The following is a 23,697-nucleotide window of genomic DNA, read 5'->3' as shown; positions in this document are numbered from 1 at the left end:
TTCATGATTTCTCAGTTTCAAGAGCCAAACCATTAAGTGCTCACAGCTTCGCTACTCTGAGAAGCCTCCTACAAATGCAATTTTAAAGACTTTTTCATCATGTATATGAGACCACAAACCTGGATCCAACACAGAGTTTCAGCTTGAGTGTGACCAGGCAGATTTTACGTAGTTGACTACTGTAGGCTTGCCTGATCAAGCTATAGCTTCAGAACATTAAAACAGCAACTCATTTTTCAAGTTTAGTGTTAAAGAATCAACCGTCTCCACATCTAAAACCCATTAGATCATAACTTCACTTTTTTTTTTTTTTTTCTTTTTTAAACAAACAGGAACAGAAGACAGACTGTAAGAGAAACCATCCAGGTACCAGCACATTACTAAACTCAGAACAGTCAAATGGCAAGCCACAAGCCAAGAATAACAAGTTTATTGCTTCTTTCAAGTTTGCCAAGTGGAAAGTCCATAAGAGGCAGGTTATTTTTCTTTCAAATGGTTGAGAAAACAGCAGAGGGCCTAAACTTCTCTGACCTGTGCTTACAGAAATCTGTATTCTTACACTTACCACAGACACATACTTGAAAAATCCTCTGGTACCTGTGCAGAATTCTGTGCGGCAATATGTTTTTGACCAGATTTTAGAGAGCCATTCAAAACAAAAGTGAGTTTGCAAGTTTCCAGTCTGTACTGGTACTCTGGACTGCACTCCAAAAAGTACAGAAACACAGTATTCACTATAAAAAAATTCTGATCTGTCATTTGAAAGGGAAAGAGAAACCAACTCAGTAAATTGTTCAAACTGCTCAGCTATCAACTGGTGGTATTAGTACACAGTTGAACGCCACAATATTAATTTTAATTCTCTTCCTCGCCAGCCCCAAGTCAGAGTTTAATGTCAGCAAAATTTTACAAACTCCACTTACCACCACTAAGAAGCTGCCGTGGACATTCAGCGCAGACCTGCCACTGCACCACACCTACTAATGTACGAGTTCCTACCTGATGCTAATCCCCTCTTCTCCTGTATTCCACTGAAAACACCTATGTGGAAAGCTAGTCCAGAGCATAACGACACCCTCCCTTTACCACCCTCACCCTGGAGTTCCCATGTCCTGCACTTAAGCAAACATGTGGTTGATGAGCACAACTGCAAAGGCAACGGAGGGTGGTTCATTTAATACCCAGTACTAAATAAAATGCTACACATCCCCGTGCCCTCATCCCTCAGTCTCTGGATGAAGTGCCCAAAACACCATCTGTGCCCAACCATTAACAGCTGCTCCAGACAAGCAGCTGCTGGGTGCTCAGCACAGAGGAACAGGAGGCCTGTACATCTCAACACACCCCCAGGAAGCCCCCGCACTAGTCAAGTTTAACCATTCCAGTAACCACATAGCGTATTTACTAGACCAGAAGCTTTTAAGATGCTCTACCAACTCTAAAAGAAAAAGCTCTGAGTCTGTTTACCATTATTCAATTAAAATCAACTATTTAAAATTCACCTTACTTTTTACTTGTAATTTTATTCAGCTGAAGTCACGAAAGCTCCAAGACTTGAATTAATACCACCTGCACTTACCAAAGAAGCATCAGAATGTCAGCGAACATAAAATCAGTGAGACAACATGCCGCTTGGGAGATTAAAGAGCTTCAAACTTGCAAGAAAAATCAAAACCAGATGTTCTCCTTAAAGTCAGGCATCATGAATCAGTGTGGTGCAGATACTTACAGAATGGAACAACATACAGTGTCCTATTCGGGACTGGATATCCTCAGGTCCAGCGTTACAGGAATCCTCTCTCAGAAGTTTCCATGTCTGACACTGGCAGTCAAAAGCAAACAACCCACTGAACTGCGGTTCACTGGCTCTGCTGTCATCCACGCTGCCGTTGCAGGTCAGAATTCTGCCTCCGAAGGTATATATCATGTGTTTTTCAGAATCCATACACATCTGTATGAACGGGAGAACTAGTTTTAAGCCAACACGTTAAGACTTGAACACACTAACATTTGAGATTAAACATCCCTCCCCTGCAAGCAATCCCTAGTAAGACGGTACTCTGCACATCTCCTTACTCTCTAATGAACAGAAACAAATACATGTGTCTTCATGGTCAACAGGTATTAATCTCAGAAAACAGCCCTTTATTTAAAATGCGAGTCTAATTTTAACTTGCTTATTTAATAAGGAAAAAAAAAAAGAGCCTACATGCACCCTCCATCACATAAAAAAACCTTGCCTCTAGCTGCTGATTTTAGGGAAAAACATTTTAGAATTTTTTCATCAGGATCCACAGCCATATCTGTCAAAGTTAACAGAATATCGCCTTTCACAATGGCTATGCAAGGGGAAAATTCAAGGTCTCTGCTAATTTACTGACCATCACTCAACGGATCCAAGACCAGTCTGTGATTTGTTACTCAGATTCCATCCCAGGCCTATATGCACTGTTAATCCCATTACTTCAACATCAAGTAGGGCCATAACCTGGCCGAGCATTTTTGACGAGGCTGTGGCAGAAGTATGTTTACCCCCAAAGCCTGAATTCAGGTTATGGCACAAGAGATGCATCACAGCAGAAATCAGAACTCCCTGAACTCCAGGTGATGTTTTCAGACGCAGTCCAACGCAGAGGGTTACAAAACACTGGGGGGTGGAGGGCGAACCAAAAACACCCAACAGGCAAGATAACAGTAAGACAGAGATGCTGCTCGGCAAAACCTACACAAAATACTTCTAGTGCAGCACGTTTTTGTGAAGGTTAAACAACAACAGCTCTCGCAGTAGGTACTATGGGAAAGAAAAGAAAGAGCTGCAGATTGATAAAGAATTCAGGGAGGACATTCTTTCCTAAGAGACAGCAGGGCCAACAAAGAAACTATTTCAGAAGCAGACAAACAAGGTACCCAGAGCAGCCCTGCCAGCTGAGAATTTACTTTTGCCGTTTTCCCAACACCTGGGAGACTGGTATTTGTTATTAATAGAGCAGAAAGACTGATTGGCTTTTGTTCTGCAGACAAGACATATCTTTAATTTTTGGTGTCAGCAGAAACACATATTGTGCTGGCAAACAACAACTGCAGTTACAAAACAGCTAGTACCAATAAAAGCAGTTCTTGGGCTGCTTTAAAAATTCGTACTGATGTGCTGTTTCTTGGCCACGCTTTGTAAGAATCAATTAAGAACAAAATACCTTTTTTAAGTCCACCAAAGCCATTAAAAACCCCCACCATAAGTAAAAAAGTATTCCGTTTGAACACACGGAGAGGTGTGGCTTTTTAAAAGATTATGGGCCACTCCTCTAAGGTGTTTCCATCTCTACACAGCGAGGACATTCTACATATTTTAAAAAGATAGCCAGTTTTGAAAGAATCCTAATCCTGTTGGCCTCATTTCAGCAGCTTGCTTAATAGTGTTCTTCTGAAGGTACCATACACAGCTTTGCAAGTTGTTCCCCAACGCTCTCTGAGCAGGCAGATCAACAAACCCAGCTCGACAAGACTGATTAAAAACAGATGAACTGTGCTTTGAGCTTTAATAAAATGTGTCTTAATAAAATGAATTAGTTTGCAAAGGTTTTTTTATGATTCTTCTGACTCGAGTGGATTAGAATACCAGTAGTTGGTGGCATTAGACAAAAAAGGCATTAGAATTTAACTGAGCGCAGATCACAGCCCTCCTCACGGCTGCGGCACTGCCTGGTAAAACACTTGCACGTCGCAGGAGGCTACGATCAGAATTGATTAGTAAACACCAAGAACTTGCGCTGAGAGTATCAGCGTAGCTGACCTGATGATCGAACACCAGCTTTGGACCTCCATCCGCTGCAGTGTCTTCGCTTAGTAACATCCATGTGTTCGTGTCGATGTCATAGCGGTAGAAGTCACTTTTCAGAGATTTGCTGTTCCTCACGGAGGAATCCAGATAGCGTCCCAGCGTGTAGATCTGCCTTCGCTGAATGTCAATGCACATCTTGTGACAAGATCTGGCGCTAGGACCACTCTGATCAAAAAAATGACCACAAAAACAAAGAGAATAATACATGTAATATTGCTCCAGGTAGGTCACTTGCACGCTCACTAAAGACAAGTTAGTACTATCAGCAGCTGGAAATCCTTCGAGAATTCGAGAAAACGGGCTTGCAATCAAATACAGGATTAATACAGAAATATCTATAACAGGACATTCCAAAACTTCTTTGTCCTTTAAAAAGGAACCAGCAAAAAACTTTTTTTTTTTTTTTAAACAACAAACTTATGGCTTGAAGCCTTTTGGTAAGATTCCTTAGAAAACAGACTCTTTCCTCCAGAAGTGATTCTCAGAGGCATGTGAAAGCTACTTGATCTTTTAAAATAACAGAAGTTGATGCACATGAGAGGCAAATTAAGATGTCACAGCCTATAAATAACTACATAGGAAGAAGATTAAGAAGTGCTCTATTACAAGAGCCTCTGTTTTATTAATAGGCTGTTTTCTAACAGATCATAACCAGACACTCCCACCAGCAATCACAGCCCATAATGGGTCTTTGAAGGTAACAAAAGCACTCCCTTGTCCTTCACAGACAGATATGGCCATTCCAGCCTCCACCTACAAGAGAGTTTCCTACAGTAAGCAAAACTGCCGTGTTATGGTCTTAAAGAGAAACACAGAGGGCCCCTGTCAAATTATTACGTGCTTCTCCATTCAGGAGTGCTCAACTAAAACCACAGAGCAATTTATTCAATTACGCTACTACAACGCTACACAGTACCGGCCAGTATCCGTTCTGCTTCCCCAGTCGGATTTTTGAAACCCTTAGTTTGCTCATCTTGAAACATGGGAGTGATATTCCTGTACTCCAAAATGCTAGAAATTAAGATGTGCAAAGCCTTATTTACAAAAGATCAGACAAAAGAAAAAGAAAAAAAGCTGGCATCATGCTTGTAGATTAATTACATGGTTTATTTGGCCATAATTTGTATCATTTTGGCACTTCATAAATGAGGATGCCAGAACAAGGCTGGCTAACTCAGAGTCTGGAAGCCAACATGAAAACTGGTAAGATTTCAAGTGACAAAAAACAGTAAGACATACAGACGACTGAAATATGAAAGACTAAAACAAGCTATTCAAATCTATTGAAAAATAAAATTATGCAATTAGACAAAGATGTAACATAAATCACCGTTAGAAGGGTATGGCATGAGTACTTTTCTTTCAACAAATAACCAGCACAATATTTGCTCCATGTGCTTTACAGAAAATCAAATCTTTGTAATTGTACCATTTCACATAAAAAAATTATACTGAAATTACTGAAACTTAAAACACACCGATGGAATACATTTCACTAAGATGGATGACATACAGAAGGAAACATTACATTTTTGCAGTCAAAACTTTACTACTCACGTTATAGAATCCAATTCATTGATTAAAGAACAGTTACAGGAAACTGTTTACAGTAACTCAGACAACAATCTGAAGAGGTAGACTGAATTGTTCACATTTTGTAAACATGAAGCATTATGTCAGCAGTGATTACAGCTTTGAGGATTAGTTACTTCATGGTAATTAAGATAATTTTCTTTTTGGAAAAAAAATACTGATGGAAGCGAAACATTAGCATAAAATCCTGAAATGTAGCAAAAGTTCATTCATTGCCTTTGGTCACATGGAAGAAGCTGACAGAGAAGGTGACAACATAATCTTGTTCCTAGAAAACACAAATCAGTATCTTCCAAAGGACCCTGCTCCAAACACAACAGGTAGTTTCTTTCCATGGAAAGTACCGATAGGAGTATTCGCAAAGGTTGCCCCCGATTCATACATAATCCCAGCAGACAAAAGTCGGTCTCTAGTTATGCAGCTGGGACCCTTAAGGATATGCCGCTCTTCCCCTGCCAAAGAGCACACGCTTGCCTTGGCACTGCTGTCATTTAGACAAAACGTTAAGACCTACCTGTGCTTCCTGACTCTCTCCTCTTTGTCAGGTCACTGCAGTTTTTTAATTGAACCTGCAGATTTAAGTATCTTCCCCCCCTCTCCCTCACCTCTATACGCTCTATGGGTTAAAGTAAATTTGCTCAAATAATGTCTTTGGCACTTTCAAGAATAAATCTCCAATTTAGCAATTTCCAGACTTGCCTTGAAGAGCTGCACTGCCAACTGAAATTTGTCTGAGTACACACACGAGGCTGAGACACTCAGCACCTACAATACCAGTTTCAAGCCATCGGGACCAACAGCATAGATACTACACCGGCTAAGTATAACGGCATACAAGTTTCAAATCCTAAGCCTATGTTAAAATGAGAAAAGAATTCAGGGAAAATATCTTCTTTCTTGAATTATACTGGTCATGTCTCACACAGTAATATCTGCCTTTTTAAAGAGCTACTAAAGGTGTTAAATTTTGAGCATTTCTTCTCTACAGACCACAAGGACTAACTTCTTCACCTCAGGTTCACTGAAGAACTTGAACTTCACCAGTTTGCAGAACCTGCCATAGCACAGACTCTCTCTTTTAATAAAGAAAACTTCACTCAATTCATAAGCTTTTCTCAAAGAAAACTCGAATTATTCCTGCTTATAGTTACAAGGTCACATGGAACCTGCCAAAAGTTTCCAATTTAGTCTACATGTTTACCAGCGTGGGTAAATCACTCCATTAAACACACTGCTTTGACATTTGAGGCAGAAGAGAGGAAAGGCCTAAATTTGTGTTCACTTGAGAGATACTCAGTTTGACTACGGAAGTCCTTGTAGTACGTATATACTTCAAAGGGGGATGCAAAGCCCATTTACAAAGACAGATACGGGCAGCCACTGAAAATGAATAAAACACTTCAAGGCACATGTGGTCAAGTGAATCAAGAGCCCGTGGGCGGTTGTGAATGTTCATCCAAAGACGCGTACTTCATGCGGTTACAATAGCAAGCCTGTTGTTCAAACAAAGAACACAATGCCACAACTTGTCATGGAGAAAGTGACCCACCGAATTCGAACTGGAAAGAGTTTGTTGATTCCAGAAACGTTCAAAGAACTTGACCTCTTATAAGCAATAAGTGAGAAAAATTGACCAAAACAGACATGACTCTCTACAGTTAAAGAGATCAAGTATGGTTAGAGAGCAGGAGAACAACCTTTTGTCCCCTCCTGCCAGGTTCGAGGCTGACGATCCATGAGGCAACACCCCACGGTGAGTGGATCTCACTAGAGATCTCTATACCCTTACTCAAATCGGGCCTTATCACCAAAGATAGACTGCAGACACACAAAAAGTATCTATTGTACTTGCTACTCCTCTAAACGTACTAACTGCCGTTCCCAAACATATCTGCAGCTAATAAAGACGGTTTCACCTGGACACTGGTCACCACAAAAGAATAAACAAGCCCAACTCCTCTTGAGCAGAGCAGAGAGCAAATAAGGTTTGACCAGCTTGCATTCATCTTCTCCTGCGGTTATCTGAAGTCCTAACAAATCAATGCAAGACACTTCATTAACTACTTGTTCTTTAGATCTAGTTTCATCGAGCTGTCTTCAGAGTCAATAGCATGTGGGATCTACATTTTTGCAGATGAAGCTTCAGGAACCAATTGACTGATTTAATAGAGGTGTTAGTTCCTAAATAGAGCACATCTTAGTTAAACCAGACTCTAGTAAGCCACATCCAGCAACAGCACCCAAACGATCTGAACAAATGCTGGCTTTGGGGACTCTTTCCAATTCTCGTCAGGAAGCTCCTGGCACGCACGCTGCAGAAACCACACGTGAAAGAAGCTTGTGACCGCGGTTAAGTTCTTATTCAGATGGCAAGCAATGCGTTACGCTGCTTTGGCCAGTCCTTCCACTTATGCCAAGGCTGCGGTGGCAATAGTAAAGCATTAGCATATCACATTTCTAACCTACGGGACACCAAACAATACCAAAGATTACTAAGCATGGGCACTGTTTGGTTTCTGTGAAACTCAATAAGTGCCCACACGGAGCTAAGACTAACCTGAACAAAATGGCTCTCTGCCACCCAGCACCAGCGTACAATTAGCACAGCATAATAATGGCTAAAACAGATTAAACGGTATGTGCCATGGCCTCGTTTTAAAGTGATACAAAATATCAAGCTTCTACGCCCTACTCTAATATCCTTCCTCAAACAGGTTGGTCTCGATGCAACGCCTCCGGTCTCTAAAATGCAGATAAATGCCCTGATGAGGGTGGGACAGTAGGGAAAGGAAGAGAGTACGTAAAGCCAGGAGTACCTAAGACAGGCTTTCAGTCCTTTAAGCACCCAGAAGCGACCAAAGCCAAATAGGATTTTTTTTGTTTCGTCAGTGCTACACGAAATTCATTTGTGCAATGCCAAGCGAATACACAGTATACTTTATGAAAAGCCTTCTCAACATGCTAAGCCACTTTATAAAATCTAATTAGAGCTTTCTTCATTTAACTTGCAAATGCTGAAAGCAATTATCCCACTTAAGGACTAACTTACAAAACGTTTTCAAAAAGCAACACAACAGCACCAAGAGACAACACTGCCTCCTTAGAATAATTGATTTGTTCCTATACAGGAGGGAAAGGATTGGGACTCAACTCCTTAGGGTAGGGTCTGCTCAAATGACTATTTATGCCAGAATCAGCATGCATCATCTTAGCAACAGCATCCTGGCATGCTCCGCTAAGGCATAAACATGATAGCTGTCGTTTTTTGTTTTGTTTTTAAATAAATGTCCTAGGAACTCACTTTAATGTGAACAGGACTGCAGGAAGCTGGTTCCACTCCCCATCCCACCCACCCACCCCCCAAACAAAAACTGGGGGAGCCTGGCTTCTTTTGGTTATCATAACCTTTTGCAAATAAAGGGGTCTCAGTTGCAAGAAAATCTGTTTTATTTAGACTGATCCAGATGAAAAACCTCAGGAGCAAGTCTGGACCCTGTTCAAGAGTCAGGGAAATAAAAACAAAAGAACAGCTGACTAATTCTCCCTTCTTGGTGCTGTAAAAGACTGAATGGAATGCGAACACTGCCTCCAGTATAAAGTTCAAAAATAAGCGTCATGAGGTAAATGCTCTTGTCCTAAAGCAAACTAGGACGAGGACATAAAAAGACACAAACAACCTACTTTGTTTCCAGTTCTGAGAGCAGGCTGTCATGCAACAAATAGTCCCTCCTGCCTACACACAACTGCAGAGATTAATTGCTCTCATTTCCCAGTTTCAGAGTATAATTCATTTCCTCCTCCACCCCGCCCCTCCCCAAAAAAGCAAAAGTTCTCCACGATCTTGAAAATGAAAGGAAATGCATATTATTCTTGGCGTTCATTCAAGTCTATACGCTTTTTAAGTTAGTGCTTTATCAATGCCAGTCTTCAGCTAGTGCGTACTCCCAAAATGTTTAATCTAAACCGTAGCTCAGAACAATTTGCTTAGATGAGTACTAAATTCAGCAAGAGAAAGAACTACAGCCACGCACAAACTAAAACGCTTTCATCCCGTACAAGTTGCTCACAGAAGGCATTTTAAGTTTCTTATAACCTAGGGGTGCCAGAAACCTAACAAAGGAATCGAATCCATGGGTTTTTACGGTAGCGTAGAGCATTGGTACTGCCCGTCAGCCCAAAACCCAACGCTCATTTTGAGTGGAGGCTGATGCATTGCTTCTAACGCCCCTGCAATCACCGGCCACGTGCCAGGAGCGCCAAGTCACGAGAGGGAGCGGGGTCTTGCACGTTCGGTCACACAACAGGAGCATCATGACAGCGCTGGCGGCTGGAGCAGCCCAGCACAGGCACACGGCTCGGGGTGTGCTGCCTCTATAAGGGTTTCTTAAGCATGCAAGACCCTCCCATAAATAGCATACCCCAGCTACTCTTTCCTACCCCGTGTGATGGCAGAAGTCAGCGCTACACATGTCATTTGATGTCCAAGACCTGACAGATCTAGCACTGGACTTAAAAACCTTTGAATGTCACACAGGGTAGACACAGCAAAGGAGTGAACTGGGATCTCAAATGTTTCTAGGAGCACAAGATGGGAGCCTAGCTCCAAAAAAAACATATTCTGGATGCTAAATGCACACTCCAGTCATGCAATTCCTCTGCAAGTTGGCCTTAAGTAAAAGCTTAAAGCAGCATATGAAGCTAACAGTTACTCCAGGTCAGCCGCCACACGTTTCCACTCTAAGATATTCTTGCCACTATTTATAGAAGACAACAGATATTCCAGCTTCCTTTTACAGCTGCTGTACCAGCTATAAAGAATATTCTTTAAGAGTATGCAAGTTAAATATGTTCTGCCAATAAATGTTTTGGGAAGCCTATAAAACAGATCAGAACCTGGCTAAGAACCACGATGCTTAAAACTCCCCAGGACCGGAGCTGGAAAGCGGAAAAAAACCTGAGTTTTTTCCACACAAAACCGCTAAATGTCTTATGACAAATATAAGGTTGGGGTATCAAAATGTTTCCAAAAAGTATTTGCAAATAATTAACTATTAATGAGTCTAGCCACAGCTAAGATGGGAAGATGTCCTTTGGTCAGACAGTTGACACGGTGTTTGAGCTATACCTAATCTGCTTACAAGCACCCTCCTGTAGCAATGCAACTAAATAGATTTAGTTGTTAAGTCCTTTCTGGGCATCTGACTCAGACATGATGGAGCAGATTAAAGTCAGAGGCAGCTTTTACCACACAGGTTTGATTCATCGTCTTAAGGTGAGGGAAAAAAGAAAAAAAGATTAAGCTTTTCTTTCTTCCTCAAAGCAAGCACACGTTTGGGATAGTCCTAATTTCTCACTGTTGATAATTCACGGCCTCAAACTGAGCCTTCCACAAAGAGACTTTCCCCACTTAGACTAGAAGTAACAAAATAAATGGCCCAGCGTTTTATTTTTGAAAGATGGTTCAATGAGCTTGTAAATCAAATGATTAAGCTCAGAGATGATATGACACGATCCTTATGACAGCAGTGGACTGGATTTGATGACCCATGAGGGTCCATCCCCTCCAGTCCTACATAAGACTTTACTCAGACTGTTTGCCCCATCCTTACGGGATCAGCACAGGTTCATCACAGCACAGATGAGCACGGACTCGGTGCAGCACACAAACACTGCTATGAAAACCAACAGATGCTTAAATGTTCTATTCCCATGAGATTACCTGCTAAAAATTAGTCTCCCAGCAGGCCTGCTTGCAGAAACAGCTAATTACAGAGTATTTTCATGAAGGAACGAACCAGCACATGATCTATTGGCTTGTGATGAACCCTGATTCACGCACCTCTAAAGAAATAAAGTGTGCCCTAAGAATTGACTCATGAACTTTCCAAAGCACCAATATTCTGCTTTTGACAGCTGTGTTGCATGAGTTTAGTGCAGAAACAACTTTGGCAGCCGATGCCTGTGTTACTGCCAGCGCAGGGAGCCACATTCCTGGGTCATTTCTGAGCTATGTGCTCTCACACCAAGGTATCATCGAGGCCTTCCAGCAACGTGTAACACTGTGGATCTCGTGCTGCGGTAAACGAAGGCACCCTATGATCAAGAGAATTTCTAGGCAAGCAAGTGGAATAGTGGAAAGGGGAAAAATCTCAAAGCTTCAAGCATGCAAACAGCGTGAAAAAATTCCTCCATTTATGTGAAGCAGGTTGCAGGAATGAGTATGAACGTCTTGTCTAGGCTTTAGTTTACAGTCAGAAGTAAGTCAACCAGCCTACATGATTCAGCTTACAAATGCAAACAAGAGAAGCACTGAAGTAATACCCTAGATTTACCCTAATACACCCAAGACAATCTTGAAGCAAAAGGACATCAGCACTGCTTTATTTCTAACAAAAGACATGATTTACCTGCAAACTGAGCGCTATTTGCACTGCTGAAACTCATTAAAATTTCAGCTACAATTTTATTCAAGTAAATTGTTGCTTTGGTGCACATCAACTGCTCAGCTTTGCTTTCAGTAACGCTGATGAAATATAACAGACAACCCACCACAGAACCAGAGCTTTCACCGGCTCCGAGATGGGCCCTGAGGACAACATCCCTCGTGTGCCGAATTTAACTAACCCCATTAACAATTGCAGGATGTCGAATGAGGTCATTTTTTGCATGCATCGTAAGTTCATGCTGTCCTCTCATTACCAGTAACAATGGCTAGCGAAGGTCCAGCCAAGAGAGATATTTTCCATCGATGCAAACTATTCGGCTTTGCTACCAGCCACACTTGCAGACCAACAGGCTAGTAAGCTGAAAAAAATTCAACTAGTCATTTATGAACTGTTTAGCCACAAAGATGAGGATTGGTTTGGTTGGGTGTTTTGGTTTTATTAATTAATTGTCCTTGAAAAGCTGATGATAGATAAACATGAAATTGTAAGTCTAAATACTTTGACAGCCACAGGCTCTCAGACTTTTCTGGGAAAGCAAGACAGTCTTAAACAGATGACAAAGGAATCGTTTGTACGTGCTAAACCTAGTTGTTTGGAGGTGCTAAGAAGTCATAAAAGTGGCTGTATAATTTTTCTCCTCAGGCTAACCCATGGCTATGAGATTGCCATCTCTGGGATATGGATACTAAGTACTGTTTAATGCAGGCTTCCTCTGTTAGCTATTATAGCAACTTGGCAAAAGAAAAAAAATATATATATTCTGTTCTGATATTTTTGGTATTGGAAAAAAAAAAGGAACTGTGGAGACTGCCATGCCTTCCTTTGAACTAACTGACAGATGAGGAAAGATGTAGCTTCCGAATTTTTTGGTTTTATCACCTTTCAGCTATTCTCAGAACATAATTTAGTCATCCAGCAGCAGGAACCGCAGCAATTACCACGGGAGGCGCAGCACACAGCTAGTCTCTGCTGTGTCATAGTTTCAGAAACAAGGCATCTTCAGTTTTGCACTAACCTACACAGAGGGAAAATCAGCCAAGAAACAGTGCAAGTATTTTCACTGGAAGTCTGTGAAGCACATGCTAAACCATTCTCTTCCATATATGAAGAAGAGTGAGCATAACGCATGGCAGCAAGCACGTATGGAGGAGCTTTTAAAGACAGAGCACTGAAAACAAAGGTTGCATGGGGCAGTGCAAGGAACAGCACCCAGCCAGGTTCCTGAACCCCAATATCAATAATATCTCCATCACATACATGCACCGGAAAAATCATGCATTAAGTCCTGTTAAACATGCTACGCTCTTTCAGGTCTGAGAACTCAACGTATCAATGCACTATCCGTCTGCCAGTGCATGCCCCCGAGGCGGTCCAGAAAGCTTAAGTCCTAATTACCTCCAAAACCCGGTAGCAGAAATACATTAGCAGCAAGGTCCACAAAAACTTACTGCATTTTCAAGCACATAATTATCCAGACAATTTAGCTAAGGATTTGTCTATGATACTACTTGAGAATGCTTCCCCTATGTTACCATATTGGGATAACTGATATTTCTTTAGGGATTTCTGTATTTGTACAGCTTGAGGAGTGTTAGTATAACGGAAGTCTTTCACAGTCTAACTGAAATGAGAGACTACTCCCAAGGCAAAGCTGGCTGGTGCATGAAGCTACTTTCACCTTGCTGGCCTTCCTCCCACCTTCTACCCCCACATACTCTGTTTCTTTAAAATTCTTTTTTCCCCCCTGTCCGTTCAGTGTCAAATGCAGGGTTCCAGGGATTCCAGCTAGCTCTTGTCTTACAGATGTGTATTTCTGTGCCTTTAAAACCCAAAAGGATATAAATCCACATTCCTTACACCAATACCCATCGCTTCACTAAATCCTTACCAGAAAATTCTGTAATACTTTAAGCAGTTGAATAATGTGTCACCTTCCCTGAGATGCCTTCACAGCCACCCTAGCGTGTCTCTGCCTACTGTCTCATCTGCAGTTTACAGGGAACTGGATGATGCAGTAACTTCCTAATAAAGTCATGTAAGTAAAATAAAGCTGCATTCCAGATCAGAGACCAGAGCAGTAAACTCATCATAACCTAGAGTCAGTGATTTTTATCAGCACACAATCACCACAAATCAAGTATGCATCATGCATTACTTCAAGGTGTAAGAGCAGTTTACAAGCTGCACCCCTTGCAACTGAAGGCTTTACGATGGTTTGGAAATCCACAGACAATGTAAAGACTGGCACACACAAGCTCAGGACTGCCAAAGTTTCAGAACACCGTACGTAACGTGTTTACTGAAGTACTCCCTTCCCTGTGAGACTGACTTTAATATCAGTGTGTGGAGGAAAGGGACCTCCACGCACTGAAACGTCTGACGTTAGGAATAACCAAAGTTTGGCTGGTTTTCTGCACTTTTTGCATGCTGGAAGTGAGAACTACAGGCACCTAGTGATGGAACCGAATAACTTAAGACTGAGAGCTGTTTTAAACTATGGATGATCTTTTTTTAAAAATGTCAAAGTTAAAGACAAATAAACAAGGGTTGAGAAGACAGAGCTCCTTAGGCACACAAGGTAGCAGAAGCAACTAAGTTACCTTGACAGGCTGAAAACCTTTTAAAAAGTTTATTTAAAAAAAAGAACCAAAGAAAAAAAACCCGGAGGTACTCCTCCCTCAGCAGGGTCTTTTGTTTTAGGCTGCCTCTGTAGAAATCACCAGAGAAGTCAAGTCAGGCACATCTGAAAGTCTCTCTATAAAATTTTGGAGAAAGAATAGTGCCTAGAACATTTTAAAACCATCATGCCACTAAGCAGGGAAGAAAATAAAACATTAGTATGCGATATTTAGGATCAGCCTAGAATACTTTTCATTTGGTTTACTTCAGCATCTGCCTTCTTTGTTCCTACTTTTGCAGGCATTTACACTATTTAGGAAGTTGGCTCCGAGGCATATCTGCAGTATCCAAGTTTCTATTGCAGGCTTTTGGGGACAGCTGCTTTCTCCCTATGTGCTTTTGTGGCACCAGGAAACTCGTACAACTGAGCATCTGTACAACTGGAACTGCTCAGAAGTAGGACATGGCAGACTCAGTATATTAGATCTCAAGTCCATAAACACAGTATTTGAAACAAAAAACCCTCAAGTTACTTCAAGCATCTTCCAAACTACATCACCGTCTGTCGTAAGCAGTCAATATTTGAGAGTAGTTCAGTTCCTACTTAAATCAGCAGAGGGTAAAAGCTTTACACTGATAAGCTTATATATTTCTGCATCACGCCCCCAAAAAAGCAGTCATAGGTGTCACAAGCTCTTACAAACACATAAAATGCCTGTGTGGTAATATGACATTGGAAGCTTTGGGTAAATTCATCCATGTCAACAAACGTAAAGGAACGCATGCAGACACCATAGAAAATTTAACTGGAAATACAATAGCAGATGACATTCAACCTGGCTCTCGCTATTATGAGCTCTTTCTACGCTTGTCAGCTTTTGCTTTCAGTAACCTGGAAAAGCACTTGGTGTTAGCAGTAAACTGTCACCTTACAACACACCGATTTTCTAGTTCATTTTGAGCCTCCTGAACAGTAGGCGCTTGTTGGCCCACACTTCCCTTCATTGTGAGAAATGATTGATCCTCTCAACCAGTTCGGCCACAACAAGACCTTCACTGATACCTTTGGCAAGAAACACTTAAGAATTTTGAGAAACACAGTGTCACCTAAACCTAACCCATCGACACAATTTCCACATCCTTCACAGAGCTAATTTGTGAGCAGAATTTTCCTCTAAAAAAGCCAGAATGGGGATGAGTCAACGTACCATATTTACAAATATGCACTACAGAAGCTACCAATTCATGCAGTAACGCTCTGTTCAAAGGGAAGTCCTGTATCTCTTCTCATGTCTCCACAACATACTGAAACAAAGTACAGGAACACTAGTGACGTACAAAATATGCCGACTATCACAGTTCTTTATCCTCACTTATCGAATCTCCAGAGGCATCAACATCCTTCAGCATCTTCAGCCTATTTTAAAATCCACATAACTATCAATGTACACCAAGCAAAGACTTTCCTACAGTTCACTTGAACTGTCCTCTTGTACTGAATTTCACCAAATTAGCCTTCAAAGGAAAAAGTTGCCGCTTGGAAACCAGAAGTATTAGACACCAAAACACACACGTTAAGTTTCTCTATTAATTGACACTGGCCTAGGATCAAAATGCCCAAGGAATGACAAGGGTTGTATTTTCAAACTATTTATTCCCAAACTCTGAGAAGGTCTACTGACCTACAGCCACTAATAAAGCCTGCAGATGACAGCATTTGTCAGAACAATCTACTTAGGTTCAGGCTAAAAAACCCCTAGAAGCTCACAGAGCTGTTGCGTACTCAAGGGTTCCACAGAAAGGACAGAAGGACAGAAGTTGTGGGTACAGTTGAGAGGTCATGAGCTGCTCTGTGGTGCATCTCCTTGGAAGGATGCGGGCTTGGAGGACGATTCAGCAAGGACTGCAGAGCCTTGCCGGATCCATACACTGAAGGGATGCTGGGGAAGTTCTAATTCAGGTCTGTTTGTCCATCAGCAGCTGTGACGCATACACTGGAGGTGCAGCCCAACACTGCAAGCAGGTCCTCTAGACCCACTTTTTAAGACTCTAAGTGACCAGCTACTCCAGCAGTGCTCTGAGCATTTTTTTTCCCCAATATAAAAACAGCCATGGAAAATAGCTTTGGTGGTTTAACTTAAAAATCACAAACACAACTTCAGGTGACAAAGAGACATTTCTCCAGTTCACTGGCAAGCTTTGAAAAACAGCAGTTTTCTAAAAAGGTCACACAACCTTTCATAACGCATTGCAACAGAAGCTACCAGCACCTCCATTCCAAAAGCATTCCTGCGTGTTACCCCTGCGATAACACTGGATAAGGTGCAGCTTCTCACATATTCTGCTCTTGTCCAAGCTTAATTATTGAGTGGCTAATTTAACCACTGTCACTGATTACTTAGAACAAAAGAGCTAGAAGCAGAACAAGCATAATACAGCACAAAACCAAGACTTAGTTCTGTTGGAATCTACTCTGAATATTTTTTAAAATTCCATGTCAAGAGACATTTCCTTTTAGCAAATTGTTTGTGAACTGCCGACGTCCCTATTAGAGAAACATCTGGAGCCTTTGTTTTTTAATTTACTTCTCAACATTGAGATTGACCTTTTCATTTCTAAATCAGGTTTTATCCAGATCTCTTGGGGGGTGGGAGTGGGGCGGAAACTACCACTGGTTTGCCAGTAGAGCTGCCACCAGTTCGCTGTACCTCAGTAAGTCACCAAAACCCTGGACTATGCCTTGGCAGGCCTTCTTCTGAACTCCACTGCAGACTATATCCACACACAGAGTCCTTCTAGAACTCCACTTCTAATGCCACACGCATTTCTTCACGCTCTTCTCTGTTAGGTACACCTCTTCTTCAACATTCCCCATATGTCCAACTCATTCTCCTTTTTTTTAATTTAAATTCCCTTATCTCGCTTCCTCTCAGCCCAAAACTCTTCCCATCTTCCATTTGGATTTCCTGACCTTCCATTGCACCCTGTAAATTTTTCCCTCTCCAAAATCCCTTTATAGCCACTTTATTCTATCAACTCATCTCTTCTATTGTCTCTCCTACATCCTTTGTGTATCCCTTCTTTCTCCCATCCCAGCGTTACCCTGCTAGCGTCAGGCACAAGGAACTTGAAAACATACGTTGCTCCTGGCACTGCTGATGCCTTGCATCCCAGCCAGGCCTCCCAAGCTCTACAGAAGCTCAGCTGGATAAGGCAGGATCCCAGCAAGAAAGGAAACTAATCCCTTAAACACCAGAATCACCCACACTGGTTTGTGCAGGAAGAAGCACGGCAATTCCTTTATGACAGCAAGGCCCTATTTCACTGCATCTTGCACTAGACCAACGTACACACTAAGTGGCTACAAAGCAAGAAGAGAAGTGAAATAGGAGTATTAGAATTGTTGTGCCTTCTTTGCTATTGATGTTCTTCACCTTCCCAACCTCCTTATAAAGGGAGACAAAGGAAAGGAAGGTCTAGCCGTTTACCACATAGTCGATAGAAGAGATGAGTCCCAATTTCCCCATGGTTTTGTCTCACATGCTCCTTATCTTTAAGGAGGTTACCCATTGGTTAAACAATGGGAAAAACAGTGAAACCCATGGTTCAAACAGAAGCAACACAAGCCCAGACTGCAGGACTGGACCCTGGAAGACTAAATCCAGCTTCAGCATCATCTCAGTAAACATACAAGTAGCCATGAGCGACAATGAAAGGACTAAGAATAAAAGAACCTACTTACAAGGACATAAAATAAAAGGACAATTTTAACTTTATACAGCTCTATTATGAGAGAAACTTCAGTATCACTGCCAGTTTTGTTACTGCACATTTTGTAAAGGATGTTAGAAACAGTAACTGCATGACAGGCAGAGATTTGAAAGTTATGGGAAGTGCCTTACTGTGAGGGTTTTTTTCAGCTCAGGCTATTTGTCCTACTTGATTACAACCTCTGAACACCTTTGCCAGGAAAAAAGTGGCAATATTAAGGTGTTATTTAATCTGGTACGGAAGCTCACAAAATAAGCTATGACAAGAAACTGGAAAAATACAAATTGGAAATAAGATGTTCTTGCATATTTCTTTCCCCAAAATAGTTGAGGAAATCAACTCCTAAATTTATCAAAAAGTGGTGGAATCTCAAACTTTTCATTTCTTCAAGAGGCTGCATGAGTTTCCTGTAGTTATGCTCTGACAAACAAGTAACAAACTCAACACACAACAACCACATGGAACTTCAACGTTTCACAGTATACAGTCAAATGAATTACACAAGCCAAACTTTTTGCACTTTTTTTGTTGCCGCCTATAACCCCCAAGCTACATTCATTTCAGAGGTTTCATACCTCAAATACTGAGCAAAACAGGCCAAGGAAAATGGCTTATACGAATACCACAAAAGCTCTTGGGACTGTGTGGCCTCTGGCAGTTACCCCTGTCCTCTAGATTTCCATCTGTTGCCCATTTCTAGTCATTTTTAACAGAAGCTAAAAAAAAAATAATTTGTTTCTGAACTTCAACACCAGCATCAGATCTGAAACGTTCATTAGTAAGTCCGGTTGTTTAGTCCTATCTAATTATTTAACTCATGTTCTATTCTCTAAACTATCTTTGGCTGCTCTTGAGAAAGAAACCTTTCCCCTCCAGTCATCTTAACACTTCAAATTCCCCATCCATCTCACATTTTCCCCAATGTGAGCATTTCAGAAGTTTTCAGAACTTGAAGGTCTGAATTTTGTGGCTCTCACTGCACACTATACATCAATACAATCACTTCAGAAGCACGGCATTTCTCTGTGCAACAGTTCATATATTATTAAAAACACGGACGTTTGCAGAACTCACCTCTTTCTCGGTATCCCTGGATATACAGGTCCACTGGTTTTCCTTCACGCTGTATGCCCAGAAGTCAGCCAGATCCTGAGTTCCATCCCAGCCACCAAACAAATAAACAGTTTCTATTTAAAAAAAAGGGAAGGACATGTTAATTTTACTTTTAAAAGGGAATGCCTGTAAACAGGCTAATACCTACAGAACACCTGTGACAAATAGGTTATCAGAAGAGAAACTGAAACCGATTCTTACTTAAAGCACCGCTCCTCTTTGAAGGGAACCAGTCACCAAGACAAAGAAACGTGGTTTGGTTTAGTAATGGAAGCTTTTAGGATTGACAGCCAGCCAATTCTCAAAAAGTCATTTCCAATTTCTACATTTACAGAAGAGGCAATCAAATCCACAGCCTTCCGATTAAAATTCGAGACAGACAAATGAATAATATTTCACATTTCAGATACTGTGCATTTCAGTCTATCAATGACATCTCGCTCGGTACCCCATTTGGTGCAAGATCCACAGATTAGAAAGACGCCTGAGATAGCAGCAGCAAAGCTTTGCTGTTTAGTCCATCCTTTACATAGGAAAAGTTACTTCAACGATGAAATCCTCTTCAAGGGAAATGCCTTGTATAAAGTAACTTACCTGATGCTGCAAAAGCAAGTCAGTAGAAGAGTTACCGATTTAAGTAAGTGTTTCAGGCCCATCTTTAGGGCCTGTTACCTTAAAGCCACAACCGCTCTGTGCACAGCAAAGGCTTCTTTCTCAGACTTGCTGATAAAACTAGATGAAGCCTCTGAACTTGGGAAGCATTTAAGAAGGAAGTCTTTGTTCTGACATGGAGAGATAACTAAGCTGCTCCCATTATAGAAACATCACTATCTGGTCTCAAATGCTAAAAATACTTCGTTTTTAGACTGCATTAAAACACAACACAAAGCCAAGTCCAAGAAGAACAAGCCACCGAAGACTTGCAGAGCTTTGAAAAACTCCTTTAAAATCCACAAACCAGTTCTATAATGGAGGTAATGGCCAAATTTTTAATCCAACACCAATTAAAGAGCAGAGTTAGAAGCGCGATTATAAAATGGGAATAGTCCCTGACCCTTACCTACCATCAGGATAGTGGTCATCACCATGGAAAGGTTACCCTGGTTCATTAACTTTAATTACCCTTCCTCCTGGACTCAGGGCTCCCAGTGTTCCCTGCAAAGAGCAGGTCCCTTTGTGCGCATAAATTCTCACAGCTCACAAAACCCACATTACCACAACAGCTTCATTGATAGCCGAGAAAAATAAAAGATTTGGCACCAGCTAAGTATCCTATTGGGGCCTTGCCAAAACGTCAGGCCTGCCTGTAAAGGCTTTGTTGTTTCCGATGAAATTTAATAGCAAACCTGAATGAATCCGATGAAAACTCAGGTTTTGAAAGTTACCTAAATTGAGCGGGCAGAATTAAGTGGCATGTAAGCACTGAAAGAGGGATACGATCATACAGCTAGTGCGAACCGTGAGCATCCCCAGAGTCCGAGAGCAACAGTGATAACATGGGTGTACATGAACTGTGTGCCAGACTGAGCTTTCATCTTGACATGAAACTGTAGCTCGGATGAAAGACAGAATCCATCACGATTAGACTCAGAATTACTGTCATTTTTAGTCTTGTGACTTATTACAGAACCATATACATATTTTTATAGGAAGTTTCTGTATTTTTAAAGGAACATTTCTTAACGCATAAACACATCTGTTGCTGGTAATGCCAAGTAAATAATAGTTCTTCTGAAGTTCGCGATTGTTCTCCTATGGTATAAGGAAAAAATAGTTGTTCTTTGGTTTTATTTTTAAAAAAGCCAAACTTCATTCTGTTCCCCAACCAGCATCACACCTCTATTTGCCGACTCAGATTTTATGGGGAGGGTTATTTTCCCACCCTGCATGCAGAGATCCAACCAGGACAGACCCAGGACGCATGCCCAGCACTCCCAGGCATTGCCACCTAAAAAACGTTATCAGCAAATACTCAAAGAAGAGGGCAGACACAGGGAAGAGACCACAAACTTCCAGGCAGCAGGGGTGAGGAAGCTTGAGGGGAGCACAGCAGCCTCACATCAATATAACTGTTTCTACTTTAGTAGCACTGGGGAACGCAAGATGCAAGCGGAGCATCTTGCTCTGGCAGAGGGAAGGATTCTTCCTTTTTATCCAAGCAATATATAATGCAGCAATATTGACACTGCTTTATTAAAGCCAGCCTCTACTCCGCTTTAGGGACAGAGCCGAAGAATTTTCAAACCTACCTGCAAGGCAACAAGAAAAAACATGAAAGCGACTGTATTTACCCAAAGCTTTTAACAGCTACATTTATGAAGTCAAATTCCTCCTCCAGCACCCTAACCTTATCTCCTCTACATTTATTTCTGAATACAAATTCAACACTTTGAATTAAATATGTTCTGTGAATATTTCTAAACTGCTTGCTCAGTCAAAAATGTTTCTATAATGTCTGAATTCTTTTCTTCCCTTACTCTCTGGAAGACTAGAAGGTGCCAGAGCACTCCTCAAATTATTAGAGAATGTTCGTTCCCAAAAATGAACATATTTCCTGTCAACCTCTCCTTAAGTTCTGTTTTTCAGAAAAGTATTTAAAGCAGCCCTCTCCAATCACTGTTAAAACCCAACAACCCTGGGGAAGTTTCAGTCTGGGTTCACGTATGTTCTCCAAGTCAGCTTTTCTAACTTCTGTTAACTCCATCTTCTCTGTGTGGTGAAATCCATGGTGGGATTCTGGTACAGAACATCTTCCTCATCCGGTCAGGACGTTATGTGGCAAATTGCTAAAGCCAGGCTGATAGAAGATGCCTGGTACGCCTGAGCATCCCTGGTTTTACCTTCTAATAGGCACAGTGAATACATTCCAATCGTGGTGACATATTTAACTAAATGCTTTGGTCAAATGGTATTTCCATGTCTCTGCCGGAATGGTTCTCCCAGGAATATGAAAGAATTATGGACCTGAAACACCCCTGCAAGTCATCCGGTGCATCAGTCATCTCCCAAAGCCCTCACAGCAGGGCGACCTTCTGCACAGGGAAGGTTTGCACAGGCAAGTATTCAGTTACACTTTGAGTATCTCCAAACATGGATATTTCAGACTGTCTGGACCCCTGCTCCAATGACTGATCACCTTCATTACAATTTTTTCCCTCATAATATTTACCTGGAATTTCCCTTGCTGCAATGTGTCCATTGCCCTTCACCCTATCCCTCTGCACCCCCCCAAAGTAAGTCTGGCTCTTTCTTCTCCATGCTCTCCCACCAGCTAGTTGAAGATACCTCTAAGATCCTCCTGCGAGCCTTTTCTTCTGCAGGCTGAGCAAAACTAGCTCCCTAAGCATCTCCTCATACATCACATGCTCCAGCCCCTGACCACCTTGGTGGCCCTTCACTGGGCTCACTTCCAGACTGTCACCATCGTTATTGTAGCAGGGCGCCCAAGCTGGGCGCAGTACTGCCGATGCAGCCCCGTAAGTACCAAACTGGGATACCACCACTCCCCTTAACCTGCTGGCCGTACTTTGCTAATAGGGCCGAGCATGGGGTTGGCCTTCATCACCACAAGGACACACTGCTGATGCATATTCAGCTGTCTACCACCTTGCAAATCTTCCTTCCGCACAGCCAGTCCCCAGCCTAGGCTATTGCACACAGCGGTTACATCCCTGGTTTCAGGACTCTGCATTTGTCTCCGCTGAACCTCACAACGCTCTCCCTGCAGCCCATCAGGGTCCCTTTGCCTCACAGCCCTGTTCTCTAGTTCATCAGCCACTGTCCTCCCAATCTGCTACCAGCCCAAACTTGCTGAGGGTGTATCTGAGAATCAGTGCCCCTAGAACTAAGACAGACTCGCCTCAGAAGTACAAAATCTAGGTGTAAGATATCTCAAAAGCCTTCCACGAAAGGACACCACTTCCCTACATAGTAACCATACGTTTAGTTACCTGCAAGCAGCATTGTCCACTTTGTAAGGAGCACTTAGAGCACAACTATAACGCCAGACCTTACATTTTGTTGAAGTATCACACCACGTAGTTTCTGAATCACAGTTCAGTGTAGATGGTAGCTGGATGTAAGTTTTTTCAGGCTAGGGCTGGCCTGAGTAGGCATACTGTCTTGCTCTCAAAAGTGAAAGCACTGTGAAGTTGAGTAACCTCCAGGATTCAGCAGCTGTTTGTGTTTCAGAGCTTAGAAGCCATCTGTGTTTTATTTTAGAGATCTCTTCATCTTGTACACAAGTCCTATCTTCAAGTATGTTACGGATAGCAATGTTTTCCTCAGGCAAAACAGCATCCTTTTTCATGTCTGCTG

The 23,697-nt window shown here is 41.8% G+C and overlaps 1 protein-coding gene across 4 annotated transcripts in view; it reads right to left on the bottom strand.

Annotated features, from left to right (window-relative positions):
* Positions 1-23,697, bottom strand: part of MKLN1 (muskelin 1) — a 99,592-nt gene that overhangs the window by 27,481 nt on the left and 48,414 nt on the right. For all 4 annotated transcript variants that reach the window (XM_075081675.1, XM_075081677.1, XM_075081676.1 and 1 more), the window contains 3 exons: positions 19,342-19,454; positions 3,791-4,003; positions 1,730-1,951 (listed from right to left, as the gene is read on the bottom strand). In XM_075081675.1, the coding sequence (XP_074937776.1) occupies positions 1,730-1,951; positions 3,791-4,003; positions 19,342-19,454 (548 nt within the window). The remainder of the gene's footprint in view (positions 1-1,729; positions 1,952-3,790; positions 4,004-19,341; positions 19,455-23,697) is intronic.

This window comes from Phalacrocorax aristotelis, chromosome 1, assembly GCF_949628215.1.
Source record: "Phalacrocorax aristotelis chromosome 1, bGulAri2.1, whole genome shotgun sequence".
Lineage (NCBI taxonomy): Eukaryota > Metazoa > Chordata > Aves > Suliformes > Phalacrocoracidae > Phalacrocorax > Phalacrocorax aristotelis.
Note: the sequence above shows the minus strand (reverse complement) of the source record. Positions and strands in the feature narration are given on the sequence as shown.